The sequence below is a fragment of the Aptenodytes forsteri genome, unplaced genomic scaffold (assembly GCF_000699145.1).
Source record: "Aptenodytes forsteri isolate BGI_AS27 unplaced genomic scaffold, ASM69914v1 Scaffold8, whole genome shotgun sequence".
Lineage (NCBI taxonomy): Eukaryota > Metazoa > Chordata > Aves > Sphenisciformes > Spheniscidae > Aptenodytes > Aptenodytes forsteri.
The window spans coordinates 2,890,584-2,910,649 of NW_008796218.1; the positions used below are offsets into that span (position 1 = coordinate 2,890,584).

The 20,066-nt window shown below is 39.1% G+C and overlaps 1 protein-coding gene across 1 annotated transcript in view; it reads left to right on the top strand.

The window, feature by feature from the left end:
- SERGEF (secretion regulating guanine nucleotide exchange factor) overlaps positions 1-20,066 on the top strand; it is a 161,640-nt gene that overhangs the window by 79,637 nt on the left and 61,937 nt on the right. The window contains exon 9 of the mRNA XM_019474522.1: positions 10,045-10,081. Coding sequence (XP_019330067.1) covers positions 10,045-10,081 — 37 coding nt within the window. The remainder of the gene's footprint in view (positions 1-10,044; positions 10,082-20,066) is intronic.

The following is a 20,066-nucleotide window of genomic DNA, read 5'->3' on the forward strand; positions in this document are numbered from 1 at the left end:
AAGTTCAAGTTAGAACTTTGAAGGCTTTATGATAATTCAGCTTTTTAATAAAAATGCCTTTTTATCAGCTGTGTAGAGTCACTTCAGACATGTGTTTTTCCTAATTCTCCCTTTGTGACTAGCATTAAGGCTCGGTCTCTATTTGAGTCCTTACAAATGGTATCCTTATTTAACCAGAAGAGCTTTTCTATTCATCTTTGCACTGGAGTCTTAGCAAGTTTACATTTTATTTATTTCCAGCAAACTTGCTGCAGGGAACTGTACTGTTACTAAGTGCTGCAGAAACAGAGAATCCAGCATTGAAGAGCAGAGTTACATGACACCCTAAAGGCATAAACACCATTTATTTGGAGAGGTGAAGGAGCGGACAGTCAGCAAAATTCATGGCTTGATGTTTTTATACAAGGCTAACCCTTATGGAAGCTGCATGCCTGCAGCTCTGCTGGAAAGTAAATGAACCAAGAAAATTCTGTCCTCAAGTTGAGGCAGTTGGTGTATGAAAAACTTTTTTTTTCCCCCCCTCTGATGTTTATTTTGTCATATTTTAGGAGGAGTTCTTAACGTGCTAGTGTCTTTTTGACTATAAATTAAGTTGGTAACATTTTTGGTTTTATGTGCATATATGTGGGAGAGGGAGAGACAGTGAGGGTTGTGCTGGAAATGAGGCAAAGATTTGCATTCTTCAACAGCTGATACTTAATCTTAAATAATATTTCCCAAAGGCATTGGGTCCGATGAGGGACACTTTGAATGATATTTACCCAGTACTGGTTCTGTGCTTCCAGTAACCTGCTCATTTCTTTCAAAGGACATAAAATGTTCTGGAGATTAAGTAGGTTTTTTTATTCTCTTCCGTGACAGTGTGTTTTTGTACTGCCAGTTTATGCAAGCATCAGTGCTCACTGAGATCAACAGGGCTATGCAAAATGAAAGGTGAGTCCAACTATGCACGAGAGCTTCCTTGAACATTTAGTAATTTCACTGAAAATTAGTCTTCCCACATCCTGATGCTGGGTGTTGAAGAACTGAGACATTCAAAATTCTATCATAAATTTGGATTTATTTCTGGAAGAAGCAAAAAAGCCTCTGCGCTTTAAAATAAGAGTAGTATTCCTTAATGACATCATTGATAATATTCTTTTGATAATACTGCCAGGTGTTTTGGAAGCAATTTTTAATGAAGGATAGTGTAGGTGAAAAGCACATAAAAGAAGAAAATACTGTAAGGAGGTTCCAAAAAAACCACATGCTAGAAAAAGAAGGGTTGTAGAGATTCAACAAAGTCAGACCTCACATCGGTGGGGCCAGTTCCCTCTGGGCAGTATGGTTGGACAGGGATGGCTGTTTTGAGGCAGTATGGCCCCTGCCATGGCCACGCTATCAGCACTTATCTCCTTTAAGAGGGTCTTTTAGGGACAGTGTCTGCCTGTTCACAATATTCAAATAGAATACCCAGACAGTCAATTGTTTGAGGGTATGAACTTTATAAGAAGTGCTATTTTTCCTTTCAGTTCTACAAAAATGCAAGGCTTTGCGCTACTGTGTAATTGCGCAGGCTGTGTATTCTGAGTTCTCTGCATTATTTTTTTATGTAGAAGAATTGTAGTGAGATTGTTTGCAATAACAGCACAGTTAGGGGAGAGCTGAGTTCCCACGATATGTACATTTGATTGGTCTGTGATTCTCTCCAGCTTCACTGAATATTCCAGAATATATTCCAAATGGATTAAAAATGATGGACTGTTTTGCCACAAGGAAAGAGATGTGAAGCCCAGATTCTTTTGAAAAACTTAAAACTGCAGTTATACATCCACAAAAGGACCTTGGAAATAGTTGTTTAAGTAGAATTTGATGTTTTGTTGCCAAATAATACTTGCTGTCATGACAAGCCTGTAAAATGTTGGATAATGATATGTACTTCGACAGAATGTTTGACTGCAATCATTGTTTAATAGAACCATTCATTTCATTAAGTTCACAGTACTAGAAATTAGCACATTCAGATAGGTAATGATGACATTTATATGCTATAATGAACATTTTTCTTTTTGCTGTTTGCATGTAAAATAGGAAGAAAAGACAGACACCTAAGGTTTTTTGGCATGCTACAAGCTACAATTCTTGACCTGAAAACATCAGAATAATCTGATGTTAAGGATGTGTGTGTTGATGGTACAGTCAGATCAGCGTATAAAGAGGTTTTGAAACTCTTTGTTTCTGTAGTCTTGGTTTCTTTCATTTCTCCTGTCAAAGTGGTGTTTGTGGCCTCAAATAAAGAGCAAACTAGTAGTCCCCAAAGCAAGCCCAAATAGACTGTAAGGTATTCATCTTAGTGCCTTTCATTTAACTGAGGGGAGAGAGGCACCGAGACTGGAAGGAGCTGGGAATTGTGGATGAAACAATCTAAATCAAAATCACTTTGAGAAAAATGGTGAAGAAGTTCCCTTGGGTAAAACTGTGCATCTGCTGAAGACCCTGTTCCTCTAGTTCATATTTGGATGTGGATAGAGATGTCTGTAATGTTAGTGAGGATTTTGGCCTTGTGGGATTTGTACTGCACAGACATAGGTTTGGGAGTATGTACACATTAAGTCAGGGCTGATGTGATTGACTATTTCTTTATCCATCAGAAGGGATACTTTAGTCTTAATTTTCACAAAATAATGAAGACTGAATGGGGATCTTGTTACAGGAAACAAACTGGGATTGAATGACCGTGACTTGGTTAATTTTAAAAATGATGAAAGGATAAACAAAAATCAGTTTGTGGCTCAGGTCTTGATTGCAAAAATGGAAAACTTTGACAGACTAGTGAGGCTGAGGGATGTGAAAGTGATAGAGCTTGATTTTCCTGGAGTGAAAGATGATAATGCTTTCTGAACCCCAAGGAAGGAAGGGGGACTGCCTGGAGAAGGATACAAGAACTAATTGGAAAATCTTCAGGCAATGGAGACGAGCCAGCTGACCTTGCTGACTTGTAAAGATTTTTATCACACTTGCCTTGGCTAGCGTGATAAAAAGAACAGATTTAATTCTTGTCATTCTACTCAAACCTAATCCCACTGGATGTTCTTACTGGGATCTCAGCAACTTTTGTATTATCCTAGAGTCATCTGATGACGAGTTTTTTTTTTTTGTTGGCGCACATGGATCTTACTTTGTCTTGACATCTCAATCCATCCGTGCTCAATTTGAGGCAAACAGTACATATCTAAGTTTTTCAATATGACCACACTTGCCTTGCAAGTAGACTTTGTGGGTGCACATGTGTTGCTGTGATGTAAACCTTCTGTGGAAATGCTGACTGCTTTAACAATTAGCTTTTCTTTCCTCCTTTTATTTTCATCCCCTGTGCCTGATCTCTTTAATGATAGCTTTATGTGGTTGTGGTGTTACCTACCTGATATTAAAGATTGGTTGTTTTTTGGTATGTGTTGTGGTTTTTTTTTTGTGGGGTGTGTGTGTATGGGGTTTTGTTTGTTTGTGTGGGATTTTTTTTTAGTTGGTGTTTTGTTTGGGTTTTTTTTTTGCTTTGGAATTACAACTGTTTCCACCTCCTTCAAGCACTTGAGACCCAAGCTGCACTGACTGAATCGGAGAAGTGCAACTGCACCCTGTTACCTGCAGAAAGCTGTTCCTGGAAGTGTGGTGTTCAGTGAGTCGGTGGATAGCATAGCAGTTTATCATGTATGGTTAGTGTCACAGAGAGGTAATGTGTGCAGGGAGTTATATATATATGTCACTTATGGCATGGAGGTTGGCCAGCTGGCTTTTTTTGTGACTGTAAGACAATTGGCAGGGCAGGATATTGAATGATTGGAGATGGGACTCTCAAACGGTGGGTGGAGAAGCAAGGGAAATGCTGCATGGGGAAAGAGCATTTTGTGTCTTGTGCTTCAAGTGTGGCAGGCTTGGGATTAGTTTCAGGCAGGGAGGGCATAGATCATAACTCTGGAAGCTATAGAGAGCTATAAAATCTTTCTTTTGAAAGCTCACTGCATTCTGCCAATGTCTTAATGCTTCCTCTCTTCCTCCATGCTTGCAAAGGTCCACTTACATGGCACATTAGCTTTTGATCAGGAGCATCTCGAGGAGGAATGTTTTCTTTTAGACCTTAGTACATAAGCTTCAGTTCAAATTCTGTTGTGAATTTTCTCGCTGTAGTGGAAAGTAAAACTACATACAAACTAAAAAGCCAATCACACAGCAACAAAAAATCGACAAGTAGAAGATGAGATTATTAGATTGATGAAAAATAGAAAGTGTCTCTTGAGTTACAGGACACTGGGCCTCTCACTTTTCAATTCATACAGCCGACAGCTAGGAACAGATTTAATGTGCTTTTCTTGGTGAGGTTGTACTGGTTTGCTGCTAACGTGTTGCATTAAACTGCGCTTAGTCTTGTGCTCGCCAAGGAATGTGACTAGGTTAGCAAGCTGCTTTCTTATCAATCAGGAGTCAAATAATCCAGAAGAGGAACACAGAGTTCCTAGTGAAGCATCATTGGAAGCAGGACAGCTTTGCTAATTAGATTCCTTTTATTTTATTTTTTCACATCAGTGTAGAATTCTGCATACAAATGTAGTTGGGCAGTGTGTGTCAAACAGTACAAATCACTGTTATGATACATTAATCAAGGGCATGGAAGAACAGCTCTGGGAGAGAAGATTCCCCTGTCTTGCATAAGCTTTGATCTGCAGTCTCTCGGTCACCTCATCTCCTTCCCCTGATCCCAGAAGGAATAAAATTTGCTGTCTTCTGGCCCTGGCAATTTCCTTACAGTGAGATTTGTCAAAAGACATGAGATGCCATGGCTAAAGGCAGATACGAAGTCCTGGGTAAAAGTACTTATGTGCACACCCTTTTTAAGGCTGTGCCTGCCCCCCCCGGCTTTCATGCAATTAAAAAGTTAGAAATGGTAGTGAGTAGAGTCTGGATCCAACTACTGAAACATCATATGTTCATTCATCCTTAGAAACCTATTCTGTACGTTATGCTCTTATCTGAGAAGCGATGGAAGCCTCTGTATCCTTGAATGTTTTGGGAAATAATTGCACTGTAGGGAATTAACCTGCACTCGTAGGGCAGCAAACGAAAAATAAATGGCGTTGAGGTCCTTTTGTTCGAGCTAAGCACCCTGATGTTCAGATGCTTGTGGATTTTCATTCTGCAGTCCCCCTTGTGAGTCCAGCTCCCCATGCCTCTTCCTTGCAACGCCCCGTACTGTCCCTTCCCCTCTGCTGCAGCACTAGGCTGACTTTGCCTGCAGCTCTGACTCGATCGTTTTCCTGACCACAACAGATCCTCGGTCGGAGCCCTGGGAGTACAGAAAGAAAAGAAAGAATAGCCTTGTGGTCAAGGTACTAGCCTGAAACTTGGATTTTTATAGGCCTTGTCAGACTTGTTTTGTTATAGTGCTTGGAAGTCCCTTAGGGGATGGTTGACAAAAGGTATTTTGTCTCTTAATTACCTTTTGAAATCAATGGGAGATTGTATGTCTAAATACCCGCATGAATTTTATCCTGTATGTGTTTGTTTACTGTCTACAAAGGAGAGAACAATACTTTCGTACCTCACAGGACTGTGGGGGGAGCAAAAGGAGGGATAGCTATTCTTCAGAAAGATCTCTGTCCTGGAGGGAGGCGCTCTGCATTTACCCTAACCTCTCCTCTGAACCTTCTTCCCTGAGAACATCTTCTTGAGCAGATGACCTTCTCTTCCTAATATGCATAAATACATTATGTATGCACACATTTTCTTATATATCTACACATATATATGTTAAAGATGTTATTTTTATGCTTCATATAGTATTTAAAATATATAGAATATTTTAATCTTAAGTGAAATACTTTATTTTGTGTAACCCACTGCTTTTACATTCAATCAATTAATTTTTGTTAGGGCTGGGCCATAGGCATATCTGCAGGCTGCAGAAAGATGTTGGTGTTTTGTCCAGAGTTAGTGGTTGCTGTGCTAAGGTCTTTCCTCACCATCCATGCAGCTTATGTCCTGACTATTTACGATTAATAAAATGCTGGGCCCTTGGCTGCTTCTCACCACGTGTGTTAATGTGCATGGATGGATGGATCTGAACTGCAGCCATTGCTAGGTAGAAAACAGCTTGCTAACACACAATTTAAGGGAAGAAACAAACAATTTATGTATGGTTGAAAGGGCACGGATAATAAGGTAAATGAGTTCTGAGCAAAATGGTCCCTAAGCATTCTTTTCCTGCCTCACAGGCGTTTGTAAAGTGCTTTGAGATCTTTTGCATAGAGATCACAATATACTTGCACAACTCTTCTCAAATTTTCCTCCAAACAGAGAAGAAGCTTTACTATGAATTCTTTCTGTGTAGGGGGTCATGTTTCTTTAGGCTCACAGAATGCTTCACTCACTAACAGTCACTCTGATTTGTCTTTAAGATTAGTGATTTTTTTTTCCCAGTTAAAACAGAATGTAAAAATATTGCCCAATTAGAAAGCATTATTGAGTGTTTATAAGTACCCTTGAATGTACTTATCCACTGGGAGCACACAGATGTCTGTTGGAATTTAATTTCTCTGCAGCATGTTGGGGGTGGGGACAGAAGAGAAGTAGCCAGAAAATTATGGTTGCTGCAGTAAATACCAGGCTTCTCCCAGTGACCTGCACTGACTGCAGAGCTTATTACATCTAATGTGAGCATAAAACATCTGTTCAGCAATGCCGTTTTCTGGCTGGTCCGTATTTGTACCAGCAAATTACATGTTCTTGGCTGATTGTTGCCTGTTGTGGGGAGTCATGAAGAAAAGGGGGTGTCACATTTTGAAGCTTATTGTAAAAAAGATGTTATGAAGTACCTGCAAGGCAGCACTTCTCATTAAGCAGTGGCAACCTTGCTTCACCTCTGTGGTGTGGTCCCTTTTGAGCTCCAGAGTCATAGGTGTGCAGGCCAGCAGGAATCCTGTGGGTGGATGGTGTAGCCCGTAGCGAGCAGCATGGGCGGTGAATAAGGCTGTTGTTTTACAAAGCTAACTTTAGAGTCCTCTAGGGGTATTTTTCATATGAGGGCTCCTACAAAGTCAGTCTGTGCTGTCAGGTGCTGACACCCTGCGATAAGGCAGAGGTGGTGAACCTTGTGTTCTCAATCTAGCAAATTCTTCTTTGGAGTACAGTACTGCTGTACGTGGTGTGTGCTGTCCTTGCTCTGGGCCATCGAAGGTTAAGCTAGGGTACTGCCTTCAGCAGCTTGTGATTTTTGCTTGATTTCAGTCATTGTTGGCAAAGCTGGCACTTCCATCTGAGGTGGCTTTTACCTGACCGAAAGGGGTGCAGCAGCACTTGTCACTTGTGCTTTGCAGTAGCTTTTACCCCATCAGGCTACAGAGCTGCAGTGAATGCATCTGCACAGCGTGTTGGCCGTGACTGGCCGTCATGGGGGCAACTCCCCAGAGCTGGCGGGTCTGTATAATATAGCAGTTCCTGGTCTGGTTGTACCCAGTGCGGTTTGACTGACTCCCTTACAGCCTGATAAGCTGGCTAGCGGGTGGCTCTAGAAAGGTGGGTGGAGTAACAGTTATATGAGTAGAGTACAAAGCTTTATGAGGTCACCAGCGTTCTTTTATCTGGTTTGCAGGCTCTGTAGCTGCTGCTATTAGATATAGGAAGAAAATGCTTCTTTGTCAGGGGATGTTTTACATTCTAAACAACATTTTGTTTGGGTGGTGGTGGGGTTTTTTTTGTTTTGTTTTTTTTTTAATGTAGTGTTTCTGAAAAGGGATCCTGGCAGTAAATATAAGCCACCAGCTTGAGCAGTTCTTTTGTACTGACACTTTTGGATCGGTGCCTGTGTTAGCGTATTTCCTAGGGAAGTAGCAGAGAGAGAATTATTCACTCCTCAGAAAAAGTTTGTTTATTTTATTAGCAGCAGCTTCAATATCTCCAATTTTCAGCACTTGGTGAAGATGCAGACTTTGCTTTTTGCTAGAAAGCCTTCGTGTGTGTTTGCATGTGTGGATCTTGTTTCCATGGCACCAACCTTTAAGCTCGAGAAGCATTGATGGGAGCATTAGCCAGTGAATAGGCCTTAGGAACCAGCCCTGCTCCCGTGTAGGGCTCTGACATGTGGCGAGGATAATGATATGGGATATGGCAATGATTTATGCATTTTAACAGTCAGGGGTTAAAGCTTTGCCTGCCTGCAGTGTTGTGGAATAGAAGACTTGATGCAGCCCTGCTAGTGCTCTTGCAAAGGTGTTGCTTTTCCTGCTGCTTTGTCTGAAGCTTAAGCTAGTCTGTGTGTCAGTCTTGGGTATCTCTTTTCCAGTAAATGCTTAAGCACAGTGGGCTGAGTACAAGGACTGTTTTGTTAACTTCTATGGTTTTATGTTATGCAGACATTGAGGCGATTGCAGAAGTTTCTCTGGCCATAAAAACTATAAAGTTTTGCACGCACAAAACCATATAAAATGTCTTTCTGAAGATGAGTCCATCCTGGAGTGCGCAGTGACTTGAATTATTTTTCTTGTCCCATTTTCCTGAATGCTTTAATGTCTTGGCTAAGCACCTCTATCCTAAAGAGTCTGTTTTGTCTTCCTTGCCATTGTTGTCTTAGGATGGTGTTGACCAAATGTTTTCATGTCACAGCTGTGGTGCGGGTACATTGTGAGTAGTAGTGATTGCAGTGTTTATTTGTAACACAATCGCTTAAGCTAGTCTGTGTGTCAGTCTTGGGTATCTCTTTTCCAGTAAACGCTCAAGCACAGTGGGCTGAGTACAAGGACTGTTTTGTTAACTTCTATGGTTTTATGTTATGCAGACATTGAGGCGATTGCAGAAGTTTCTCTGGCCATAAAAACTATAAAGTTTTGCACGCACAAAACCATATAAAATTTTGATGGTATGGACTTCTATCTTTTTAATATACTTCTGTTTTATGTTTTATCATTGCAAATGTACTTTTAAGAAGTAGAAGAATGTGCTTATTCATTTTATTCAGCTCAGTAGTACGTGTAATTGGCAGCTAGGTGTAAGACAATGAACCGGGTACAGGATTTTGAGGGGATTGCTCGTGTTTTAAATTAAAACTTAAGGGCACTCAGCAGGGTAACCTTGTGTAAGATTATGTCTGTATTATGTCAGACAATTACGCCAGCAGTGACATTGCAGAAGAATTCAATGGGAGAGACAAGCCCTTGCAGTAGGCAGCAGGCTGCTGTCGGTGCTTGTGTTACCATCATTTCTGAAGAACTTATGAAAGCTTAGTGAGTGATATTATGTGGTATATTATGCTAAAGCAACTTAAACATCTGACATGTTCACAGCAGCTGCAAAGAAGAAAGAAAAATACACTGAACTATGAGTTTGCTTTGAAAAGAAATTTATAACTGATTTCTGTCACTAATGAGCTTGGGAGAAAATGTTTGCATTGGTTTCTTTCTTTTTTTCTGCAGCTTATAAAAATTACACCAGCCTGCTGCTAATAGAAGAGTTGAGTTCTGTTGTATTTTTTCTCCATTCTAGACAAATGACCATAGAGATCATATCACTTCAGGTTTATCACACTGAGCCTCTATGCTTTGTGCAGTTCTACAGGGATCATCTGGAAAAACAGTATAGATAAGAGAAATGGAGATTGTCATCGCCCTTTTGATTCCAGCTGTCTCTGGATGGCTCTGGTCTTGCAAAGGCTTAATCTGTGTTTGCTCTATGCCCGTGAATAGTCTTGTTGGATCCAGTGGATGTTGTCCAGGGTGTGATGTTTTTGCAGAATTGTGGCCAGTCTTACTCCTAAAGATTGAAATGTCAGTGGTGACTGCATTTTGAAAAGAAAATGCCTGTTTATTAACAAAACAAACAAACGTATCCCCCTGCCACCAAGCCCCTAAGTGAGACTACAAATGAAATTTCGTTTAAAAGTGAGAGCACTTCAACTTTGATTTTGCATCCTACAAACTGTAGTTGTTTGCTTCAGGTTAATTTTTAATTTCCTCTCATAATTGTGGTTGTCTTCCTACTGGTAAGCGGGTTCTCTTTTATTCATTCATACTTCTTTTTCAGATCGCATGTGGCTCAGAGCATAATCTGGCAGTAGTTGGTAAGTAGCTTAATTTTATATCAAATCCTCTCACCTTTTTTTCATTTTTAAGTAGCACAAGATGAAAGAAGAATGAGCACATCAAACATACTGAGTGATTAAGGGCATTGTGTGCAGCTGAAAGGAGGAAAGTAACATATAGATGTGGAGGAAAGAAGAGGAGAAGCTGGTAGCCTAAGTGGCGATGATGAAAATGTACCCTTGTTGACCAGTCCCTGTAGGGAGAGAGGGGTTGATGGATGTAACAGCAAAATACATTTGCAAAGTGCTACAGCCTGTTTTAGAATGGAGTCATTGCAACAATTCAAGCTGCAGGTTCAGAATAGCATCTAAGCTTGAAACTGGTCAAAAGTATCTTTGTTTAACATGGAAATTTTGGATGAAAAAAAATCCTGGGTCTTTTGTTGTTCAAAGCTTGGAAGATCTTCAAAATGTCAGTTAATGTAGTCAGGTTCTTTAGTGCATCTTAGTATAATGCAGCTGTTGTAATAATGATGAAAGTACTAGGAAGCTAATGTCGGTGGAAAAATTGAATTTTGTGTACTAATTCCAGGAACAATCAGATTCTTGCTTTCATGCGATGAGTTGATAACTGAAGTTTGATACATGATTGCTATTACTTATAATTACATGTTTAAGAACATTTTTAACTGTAGATTTTCAGGTGCTTTATAAAGGAGGTCAGCATAATTATCCCCATTAATAGGCAGGGTGAGAGAGATGAAGAAAGGAATTCTATACTCATCAGAGCTGGAAATGAAGCAGTCTTCTAAGTTTCAGTCCAGCACTCCATCCACATAGACATTTTTGATTGCCATGACTGATGCGTTGAGATGTTAAGTGAAGAATTTCCTTGATTTTCTTGTGTGGTATGACAGGTGTGGACAAACCAGCTACTAGGTATCCAACCTGCATAACATGTCCTAATTTTTACGGTATTTTTTTTAGCTTGGTGTCTTGTCTTAGTTTCATTAAGTGGCCACAGAGGTGGTGTTCTGTATATGTAGTATATTTCCATATATATTCTTGTATATATTTTCTAATTATCCTTCTACAATTAAACTTTGTAGTGAACTTGTTAAGTTCTACTTAGTTTATGGCTGGCTTTAAGAAAAGATTTTCCCTTTACCTTCTCCCTACTCGTTCAGCATCACATGCCTGTATTAATTGTCAGGCTGGTGCTTCTGAATGTCAACTGAAGAGCAATCTGAAGAATCACATTGTGTTTCTTGCTGAATTGATGAAGTGAAAGTGTACTGCTAGCAAATTCCTCCAGTGTGCATGAAAGCAAAGCATTGAGTTTGAACAACCTTCTCTCTCCTTGTGTCCTTTTAAGTTTTCTGCCTTCTAGGCAGAAATCTCTGGAAAAAATGGGTAGGGGAAAGAAATTCTGTAAGTAAGTTATAATAAACTAAGAACTTTGCATATGTAAAGAACATCATATGCCTGTCTAAGCTGTGTGCTACGCTCATTGAATTAAATGGGAAAATTATCAATGCTGGAAGCTAGTCGATTTTATTTTAAGGACAACAGAGATGTGATGCTACTATTTTTTTGAACTAAAGAACTATGATACATTTTATTCCTGAAATTAATTTTTACATGTGCTTTTAAAACGTTGACTTTTTAGAACATTTTGTGGTAGGATTTCTCTGATCACTTGTCACTCAGTTTAAAGCTGTCAACTGTTATATTCCTTAAGATATCACACAGATTTCTGTAAATATGTCTACTTGATTGTACAATTTTCTAATAACTTATCATTCAAACAGTTTATTTAGGACAACTATATCATCAGTTTCTTAATTAGTAAATTCTTGTGAATGATTGACTTTTAGACTGAAATAACTCAAGTTCGACAGGAAAGGTAAACTGAAAAGCAAGCCTTTAACAGTATAATATTCAAGTCACTATTTCTGGTTGTAGATACAAATGTGTTTGCTTTTTTTGTTGCATCATCTTTTAAATAGAAACATTTTTAAGACAGGCTAGATTTATGATTCATTTCACAAATGCTGAAGTTGTGTTGCAGCCATCTTGCTGATGATACAAACTGCTTTATTTGTAGGGCTAGCAAGCGGTTAGTTTTTTCATGTTACTTTATATAGTCTGCATCCATTTGTATGGTTCAGTTATTTGAATTAACTCTTCTTACTTTCTTCTACTGAAGTCAGTGCAAAATTTGGCTATTCTCTTCATTGTGACGGCACTGACTCCTTTTTCATGGGTAAATGGGAAGAAATTCAGTTTTCATTTGATCATGAGGTAAATGTTGGCTATAAATGAGAAGGAGGTGTGGGATGTCTCCAAATATACCTACATTTCTAAACTTAGTGAGTTAAAAGTAATAATTAGTACATGAAAAAGTGTAAACATCTTTACTTCTAGTTCTTGGTGAAAACACATTTTTGTTTTGGTTTGGGGTTGTTCTGTGATACTAATTCTAAAATTTGCAAGTATTGTAATATTTTTCATGTTCGTATGACCTTTCACTTGAAAACAAAAATCCCTGCCTAATAAGAAAAAACCTTGCGCTTTTCAACTCAATCAAGGATTAATCATCGTGGGAGCCAGCCTATTTTTGATTGAAAAAAATGAATAGTTATTTAATAAATGTTGTATAACATCTCACATCTGAAAAACATCTTCCAACACTGAAAACTGTGTATGTACTTACTGAGCACAACAAAGGCTGGCTTTTCAACCTGAGTACGATAGCTGCACTGTGTAGCACTGAACTTCATGGTATTAAGACAGAACCTTTGAACGACTGAAATACATAATGAAACTAAATCACTGTGACAAAGTTGAGCTTTTCCAGGTTTGGGAGTTTATAGTGTTTTCAACACTGAAAAAGTGAGGAGGTTTGATTCTTACCCTAAAAAGCATGTGATTAAAAATGGTGTTTATGGAGAAGGCTCTTATGAGGTTCCTACCCACTCCCCACTAAGACTTTGATCCTCCTTTTTTTTAAAAGACAATAGTTATCCTTTAAGAGAACACTTAGCATGCCATATGCAGCTCATACAATGCTACAACTTAAATAATCAAGCAATATTAACTATGCAAAAGTAGGGTTGCTATAAAACATGCATGCCTTGACTGTACTGCAACCGCAGGGCACAGGACCCTGTGTCCTGAAGAGCCTCCAAATGCAAATGTCTTATTTTAATAAAAATTAAACACAGAAATTCTATTCAAGCCTCCTTGAAGTAGTTAAAAAAAATCATTACAAGGATAACACTTCTATAATCTGGCTCCCCAAAACCTTGGTAAAGCATAATATCCCTTTTTGGTCTTGCTTTTAGTCATTTTCTCAACCTGTATAAACCAATAAAAATGTTCTAAAAGAAAGATACTAGAGGATGTGTAGGGAGAGGTGCTTGTTTTAAAAAGTTTTAAAAGATTAGCTTCAGTTGAAGTTCATCTTTAAAGCAGCCTTCAAAGGGGATTACAAGGAACACTTCTATAATCTGGCTCCCCAAAACCTTGGTAAAGCATAATATCCCTTTTTGGTCTTGCTTTTAGTCATTTTCTCAACCTGTATAAACCAATAAAAATGTTCTAAAAGAAAGATACTAGAGGATGTGTAGGGAGAGGTGCTTGTTTTAAAAAGTTTTAAAAGATTAGCTTCAGTTGAAGTTCATCTTTAAAGCAGCCTTCAAAGGGGAATCTGGCTCCCCAAAACCTTGGTAAAGCATAATATCCCTTTTTGGTCTTGCTTTTAGTCATTTTCTCAACCTGTATAAACCAATAAAAATGTTCTAAAAGAAAGATACTAGAGGATGTGTAGGGAGAGGTGCTTGTTTTAAAAAGTTTTAAAAGATTAGCTTCAGTTGAAGTTCATCTTTAAAGCAGCCTTCAAAGGGGAATTTGGGTCCCCTTGACTGTATGTTTGTAAGCAGTTATTTCTTACCTGGTCTGTGCATGCCTACAGTAGTGCAGTGGCTGATACCAAATATGATTGGTGATTTTTCTGCTAATGTAACGGGTAACTTGGACACTTTAAATATTTTTGTGTGTTTGGAAGAGAAAGGCATGGACCTTTCAAGTAAACATTTTCTGGTATGGTGCTTTGAAGGGGAAAAGTGTTTGGACATGTGGCTATTTCAAATAGTGCAAATGGCTTTTCCTTGCACTTGCTCATAGTCAGCATGGTGAATTCTGACTTCTGCTCAGGGCTATATAATTTTCTTGCATGGATGATTTATAACCTCCTTCAGTGAGATAGTCCACAAATCCTGGCTTTGATACTGCTGCGTAGCGACCCACACCGCAGCAGGGGCACTGTCAGTGCAGTGACGGTGGTGCAGCAGTGTTCACAAGAAGAAACTGGGCTTTGTAATTACTGTTGTTGTGCAGTTACTCCGTTGATACTTATCTCCGTCTCCTCTGGACTTTTTTCTTTTCAGGTTAACTACTTAGCACTGCCTTTTCCCCGTGAGTAATGGTAGTGGAGAGGGTACCATGTAATTAATGTTACAACAACAACAAAAAAACCTGAAATGCCCAAGCTGGCCACCCAACCATAAGTGTGTTTTGCACACGGAGGCACAAGTGACGTACGAGGAGACAAGTCCCTGTCTGATCACACTGAGCCCCATTTCAGTGTGTTCAATGCAACAGCGTTTTCATACAACATTTTTAAAACCACTTCTCAAGTTTCTGCTAAATAATAGGCCCCTCCAGAAAAGGGACAGATTTGTCTCCCATAGCCTTTTTTGTTTGCTGTATTTTAGAACGTGTGATCTGTTTCAAGATTCTGTCTTCTCTGTGGCTTGTGTGCAACCACTGCTGTAAATATCATGACATGGGTATTCATGTCCCTCTGAAGCTGCAATTCATCCAGTTGGAGAGTAAACAGTAAGACTAAATTTAATGGAAGAATAGTCTTTGTGGATGAAATTCGGATAAAACATCCCTCCTCTCAAATGGCAGGTCATGCATCGAATGCTGTGAACTAAAGTGTGCAGTAGTGTTAGGGGGCAGTAAAAGAATCATTATTCCATGATCTGTTAAAATTTGCTCTTCATGTTCTTATGCTGGAAGAACATAGCAGTTATGAGCTGGAAAACAAATATGATCAAAGTGATCCCAAACTTAGGGAGCTGGTGATACACATCCTAAAATGGTGGTGGTGTTAATGGCATCCCAAACACTTTGATTCCACATTTTGTAATAAGGAAAGCTGAAGGGTTCTTACATGGGAGCCACTACCTCTTAATTAATGGGGTCACATTCTTTTAGTGAAGTTCCATGATTCCAACTAAATTATTGTATAAAGCATCAGTTGAGGAAGGTACCGTAACAGGTTATGAAAGGCATATTTCTATGGCAGAGTGAGCACCAATAGGGAGAGGAGATTGTGCAGTCTGATGGATGGATCTCTGCGTTATGCTGACAGTATTATTTAGATGTTCGCAGCAGCCCTATGAAGCGGCAGATGTAGTCATGTGTCTGACATTCGGTCTCAGGGAACTCAGCAGTCTGTCATAAAGAGAAAATCATAAATTCTCTCTCTTGTTTTTCATTTTGCTGTACTATTTAGAGGAGTCTTCAGCATGCGCAGTGGAGGGCACTGGTGTTCAGCAAGGAGCCTCAGCCTGCTAGTCTATTACTTTATTTATTATGCATGAAAAATCCCAGTGCAGCTGGGGTCTCTATTGTAAAGGTTTCCTGGCAGACCAGCATGGAGTCATGTTGCAGCACGCTGTCTCTTTGCATTGCAGCACTAATCACATTCTCTGCTTATTAAAGGGCACCTGGCAGGACTTTGAGTAACCATCACTGTTGGCATTTTCATGGGGGTTATATGTTGGCCTTCTAAATTTGTTCTCTGGCAGAGCCGTTTTGTATGTCATTTAGCTCTTAATGTGGCTTTGACTGTTAAAATAGCTCTTCGAAATATAAACTGCTTGGTTATATTCATTATAAAAAAGCAGCCCTGCTCATATCATTAACTTGAGCACCTGCCCGAGTGCTTTCCACAGAGCTAGATACAGATCTGACATCAGTTTTCCTGTCATGTTTAGATACAGTGAGCCCTAACCGTGCTGTTCAAATGTCTTTTCGCTTTGTGTTAGTTTTCCATAGATTGTTTCATGCTCCAGGCAAACTAATTGTTCCTCTGTTAAGATAGAAGCTGAAAATGAATTTCAAATGTCTGATTTTTTTGTTATTTTCAGCAAGTTAGCCTCACAAAATCTGATCCTCTGATCTCTTTGAGCTTCTTTTCCAAAGGCTAATGGAAAGCCAAGCTGCCAACTATTTTATGAATTTGTGGGTGTGAGGTGATGAGGAGAGAAATGAGGAAATGCTAATTTGAGCATTTGGAAAAGCCGCCTGATGGGGCTAAGAAAAGTTTTGTATCAACCAAATTTTCTAAAGTCAGTGGCCACTGGTTATAGGAAAGGGAGGATATTTTGCTGTGAAAAGCTAATTAGATCCACCAGAAAAAATGGGATTGCGTTGACGCCCTAGAAAGAAACTCCAGACTTTAGGAAAAGATCTGGCTGTACTGCATCTTCTATAACTGAAACGAAGTCTAGGCTTTACAGCTACCTTCTCTTCCAGGCTTTGTCACTGTATTGATGCGTGTTTTGGGTGATTTGACTTTGCAGAATGCTTTCTTCATCTTCCTCTTTTCTCTGTGTGGCTTGTCAATTTAGACTGTGAAATCTTTCGAATAAGAACTGCCTCTTAGTGTATTTTAGCACTGCCTAGCATAATGGGACCTGATTTTTTTTTTTTAATAATGCATTACAACTAATAATAGTTGCAATCACTTGCCTTCCCCTCAGAGAGGCAATATTAAAATATAATTAATCTTGGTGTGTGTGTCTCTAGCTTAATTTATATAATTTAGCACATAAACAGGTAATAATGCAGTGCTTGTCATACTGTTTACAATGTGGTTTCCTGTCTTTACCAGATACAGAGCTGCTTAGGCTCTGAAGATAAAAGCTATTATTTTTCTATATAAAAAGCTCATGGTTCTTGTAAAATTTTTAATTGAACTTTACTTATCACCATGATATTAGCTTATAGTTTGTCTAGAGTTGAGCTCTTATTCACTAACTGTCATTGTTTCCTGCGAGACACCATATCACATCTACAGGGGTAATTTCTGCTGCGTCAAGAACCCTACAAAAGATGGGTAAGAGGCAAGCATACAATATTAACCTCTGGTGACAGCTAAAACCATCAATCTGGAACTATGAGTGGCAGTTAGAGGAGATAATTGTCACAGGAAGCTAGCAAACAACCAGCAAATGCTACCAAGCAAGAATTTAACTTGAAGCAGAATGAGTAGAGAGCTCTTGCTTGCAGGTATTGGTGAAAAGGAAAAGTCATTCCACCTGGTTTTAGAAAATTATGGGGGGTGCAAGACTCTTAAGAGTAGGAGCTGCAGTACAGATGCATGCAATCCTTTGTCAGAGTGTTCACTGGATGGATACTAAGTATTTAGGAAACAAATTAGATTTTATTGTATTTGTTTACTTGCAGGCTTTAAGTGGAGCAATTACTTTAAAGTAGAAGAAAAATATATCCAATGTATCTAAGGCATATTTATCTTAATTTTCAGGGAAGCAAACAGGAGTAACAAAAATAATCACCCTTGCTCACCAAAGAAAGATTAAGCGTTTGTTGGCTATAAAATGAAATAAAAGGAAGGACAAATGTCTGGCTTCAGGGAGTCATCTAGAGCATGTAGGAGAGATGCTCGCTGAAGTAAAAGCACGAGGCCAGCAAAGTGGCTGAAAGCACCTGGAAGTGCAACAAATTAAGGCTTCAGTACTATCCTCCTGAGCAACGCCTAAGTAAGCTGTGCTGATAATTCTGGGTTCTGTACATGTAACAACCTCAACACTTAAACTTCTGAGTGTATCGTTGAGTAGAAGTTTTGCAACTTAAGGGTTGACAGGAGGGAAAGGTGGTTTATATTTAGAAAGCTGGCGTGAAGAGTGCCCTTACCGTTCTGTGGGATTTGTGACTCTCCAGGAGTGATTATCTTGCTGTACAGCCTTGGGTTGACACCCACATGTTTGTGTGTACTCACTGTCCAGCTCCTTTATAGATCACTAAGAAATTCATCTGTCAGTGCACAAATATGTGTGACCTAGCTTAGTTAGTTACACACTAGAAATGAATAATCTCTGAAGCTTTTTTCTTCTGATATTTTTTTGTATGTGTGTGTCTTACTAACACCATCTTAAATACTCTAGGTAGTTTTCTGCTTAATAAAAACATCTGAAGTTGGGATTTTTTTGAATTTTTGAGATTGGCTTGAACATGAATTGGGGTTTTTCACAAACGCACATTTCAAAGTCATCTTTGCCCAGTTTTTGGATTTTACAATGCATTTTGGTCACATTCTCCAACTGCTCTTTTAGTTACGAAGGTCAGAAAAATATTTTAAAAAGTTACGCTGAAGGCAGAGATGCTGACAGTGACGTAGGTCTCGGACATGATGCTGTAAGGATACATATGAAATATTGCAAGGCTGATGATGAAACAGGGACACTTCTGGAACAATACAAGTATCCCTTGCATGGCTGTAATTGCACAGGACTAAATGCATGCATCAAAGCAGGCTTCTTGAAGCTTTTGTAAACGAAGGTGGATGGTGAATTGTTCCTCCAGCTTTCCATAAGGGCAGATCCTCTTCCCCCACTTTAGGAATTAGGACTTTGAACTTGAAGGTAGTGGAAATTGTAGTGGAGAAAATCTGGAGGTATTAGCTGGCAAGCAAGATTGTTTTACTTACTATTAACAAAGAAGCCGCTATTCAAGCTTGCAAGCCTGGAGCAAGCTTTCAGGGTAAAAATAAAGCATTTTGATTAAAAACCATTGGCTGTAGAGAGGTGAGTATTAAAAAAAAAAATATTAGGGCAAAAAAGTCAAACCAGGGATGAAAAGTTGGCTTATTTGTGAAAATTACCCTTTACTTGTCTTTTGCTTTTTGAACTTGTTTCACTCAAACAGTTCTTCATGGAAGGGAGGTAACAAAGTAATTAAAATAAAAAATGCTTTTGAGACTCATTTCACTATTGTGCTTTTTCCTGTGCTTTTTGCAGAGTCTCTGAGGAGCAACCAGGCTAAACCGGGACTTTTATTATTTCTGAGAAATGTCTTTGCCTCATTTTATTTTTAGATTGTTGGGCTTGTTTGAACAGTGAGAAAGTGAGAAGGACTGAAAGCTATACTGAACAGGGCTTTAAGAGACATTTAACATAGCACATTTAACATTTCTTGTGGAGCAGTGAGAAGGGTTGATATATTCATGCTGATCAAGTAAATCAAGCAGGAATTGTTTATGGCATGGCTTCAAACATAACTGTAGTTAGCAGGAAGCTGAATGAAGTGGGAGACTACTGCTACATATAAAGGTGTTGGTGCCCATCGGTCTTTGATGAGCAAAATGCCTGTATTACCTATGTATTTGATCATGATAGCTCTACACTTGCTAAAGATGGTAGCACACCTGTTGGTGTTCTTAAAAACAAAGAAACCCAACCAACAACTGCAACAAAACCCCCCAAAACTGTAGTGATTTTAAAAAACAGTATGCTGAGTCCTCCTTCATAGTTTTTTTTTTTTTCTCCTTCTTCTTCTTCAGATGAGATAGTGACATTTTCCCTAGCTTAATAAGTGTTCTGGCCTAAATACTCCCCCCCTCTACAAATGTAATGGAATAATTACCTTGAGAAGATAATATATGATGTATTGATTCTGGCTTAAACATTGCTTGTATATATTATAGCACTGATTTGCTAAATTAAATGTTTTCTAGGAAGGCCTCCACATGATCAACACGTGGCTCAGGGGCTGGTGCCATCGAAGGAATTTCGGCTTTTTTGATCACGGGGAGGTTTACACGGGGCCGGGCCTGCTGGCGGCAGATGGAGTCCAGCTGTCTCACAGGGGGAAAAGGATCATTGCTCATGAATTGGCAGGGCTCATTGAGAGGGCTTTAAACTAGGTT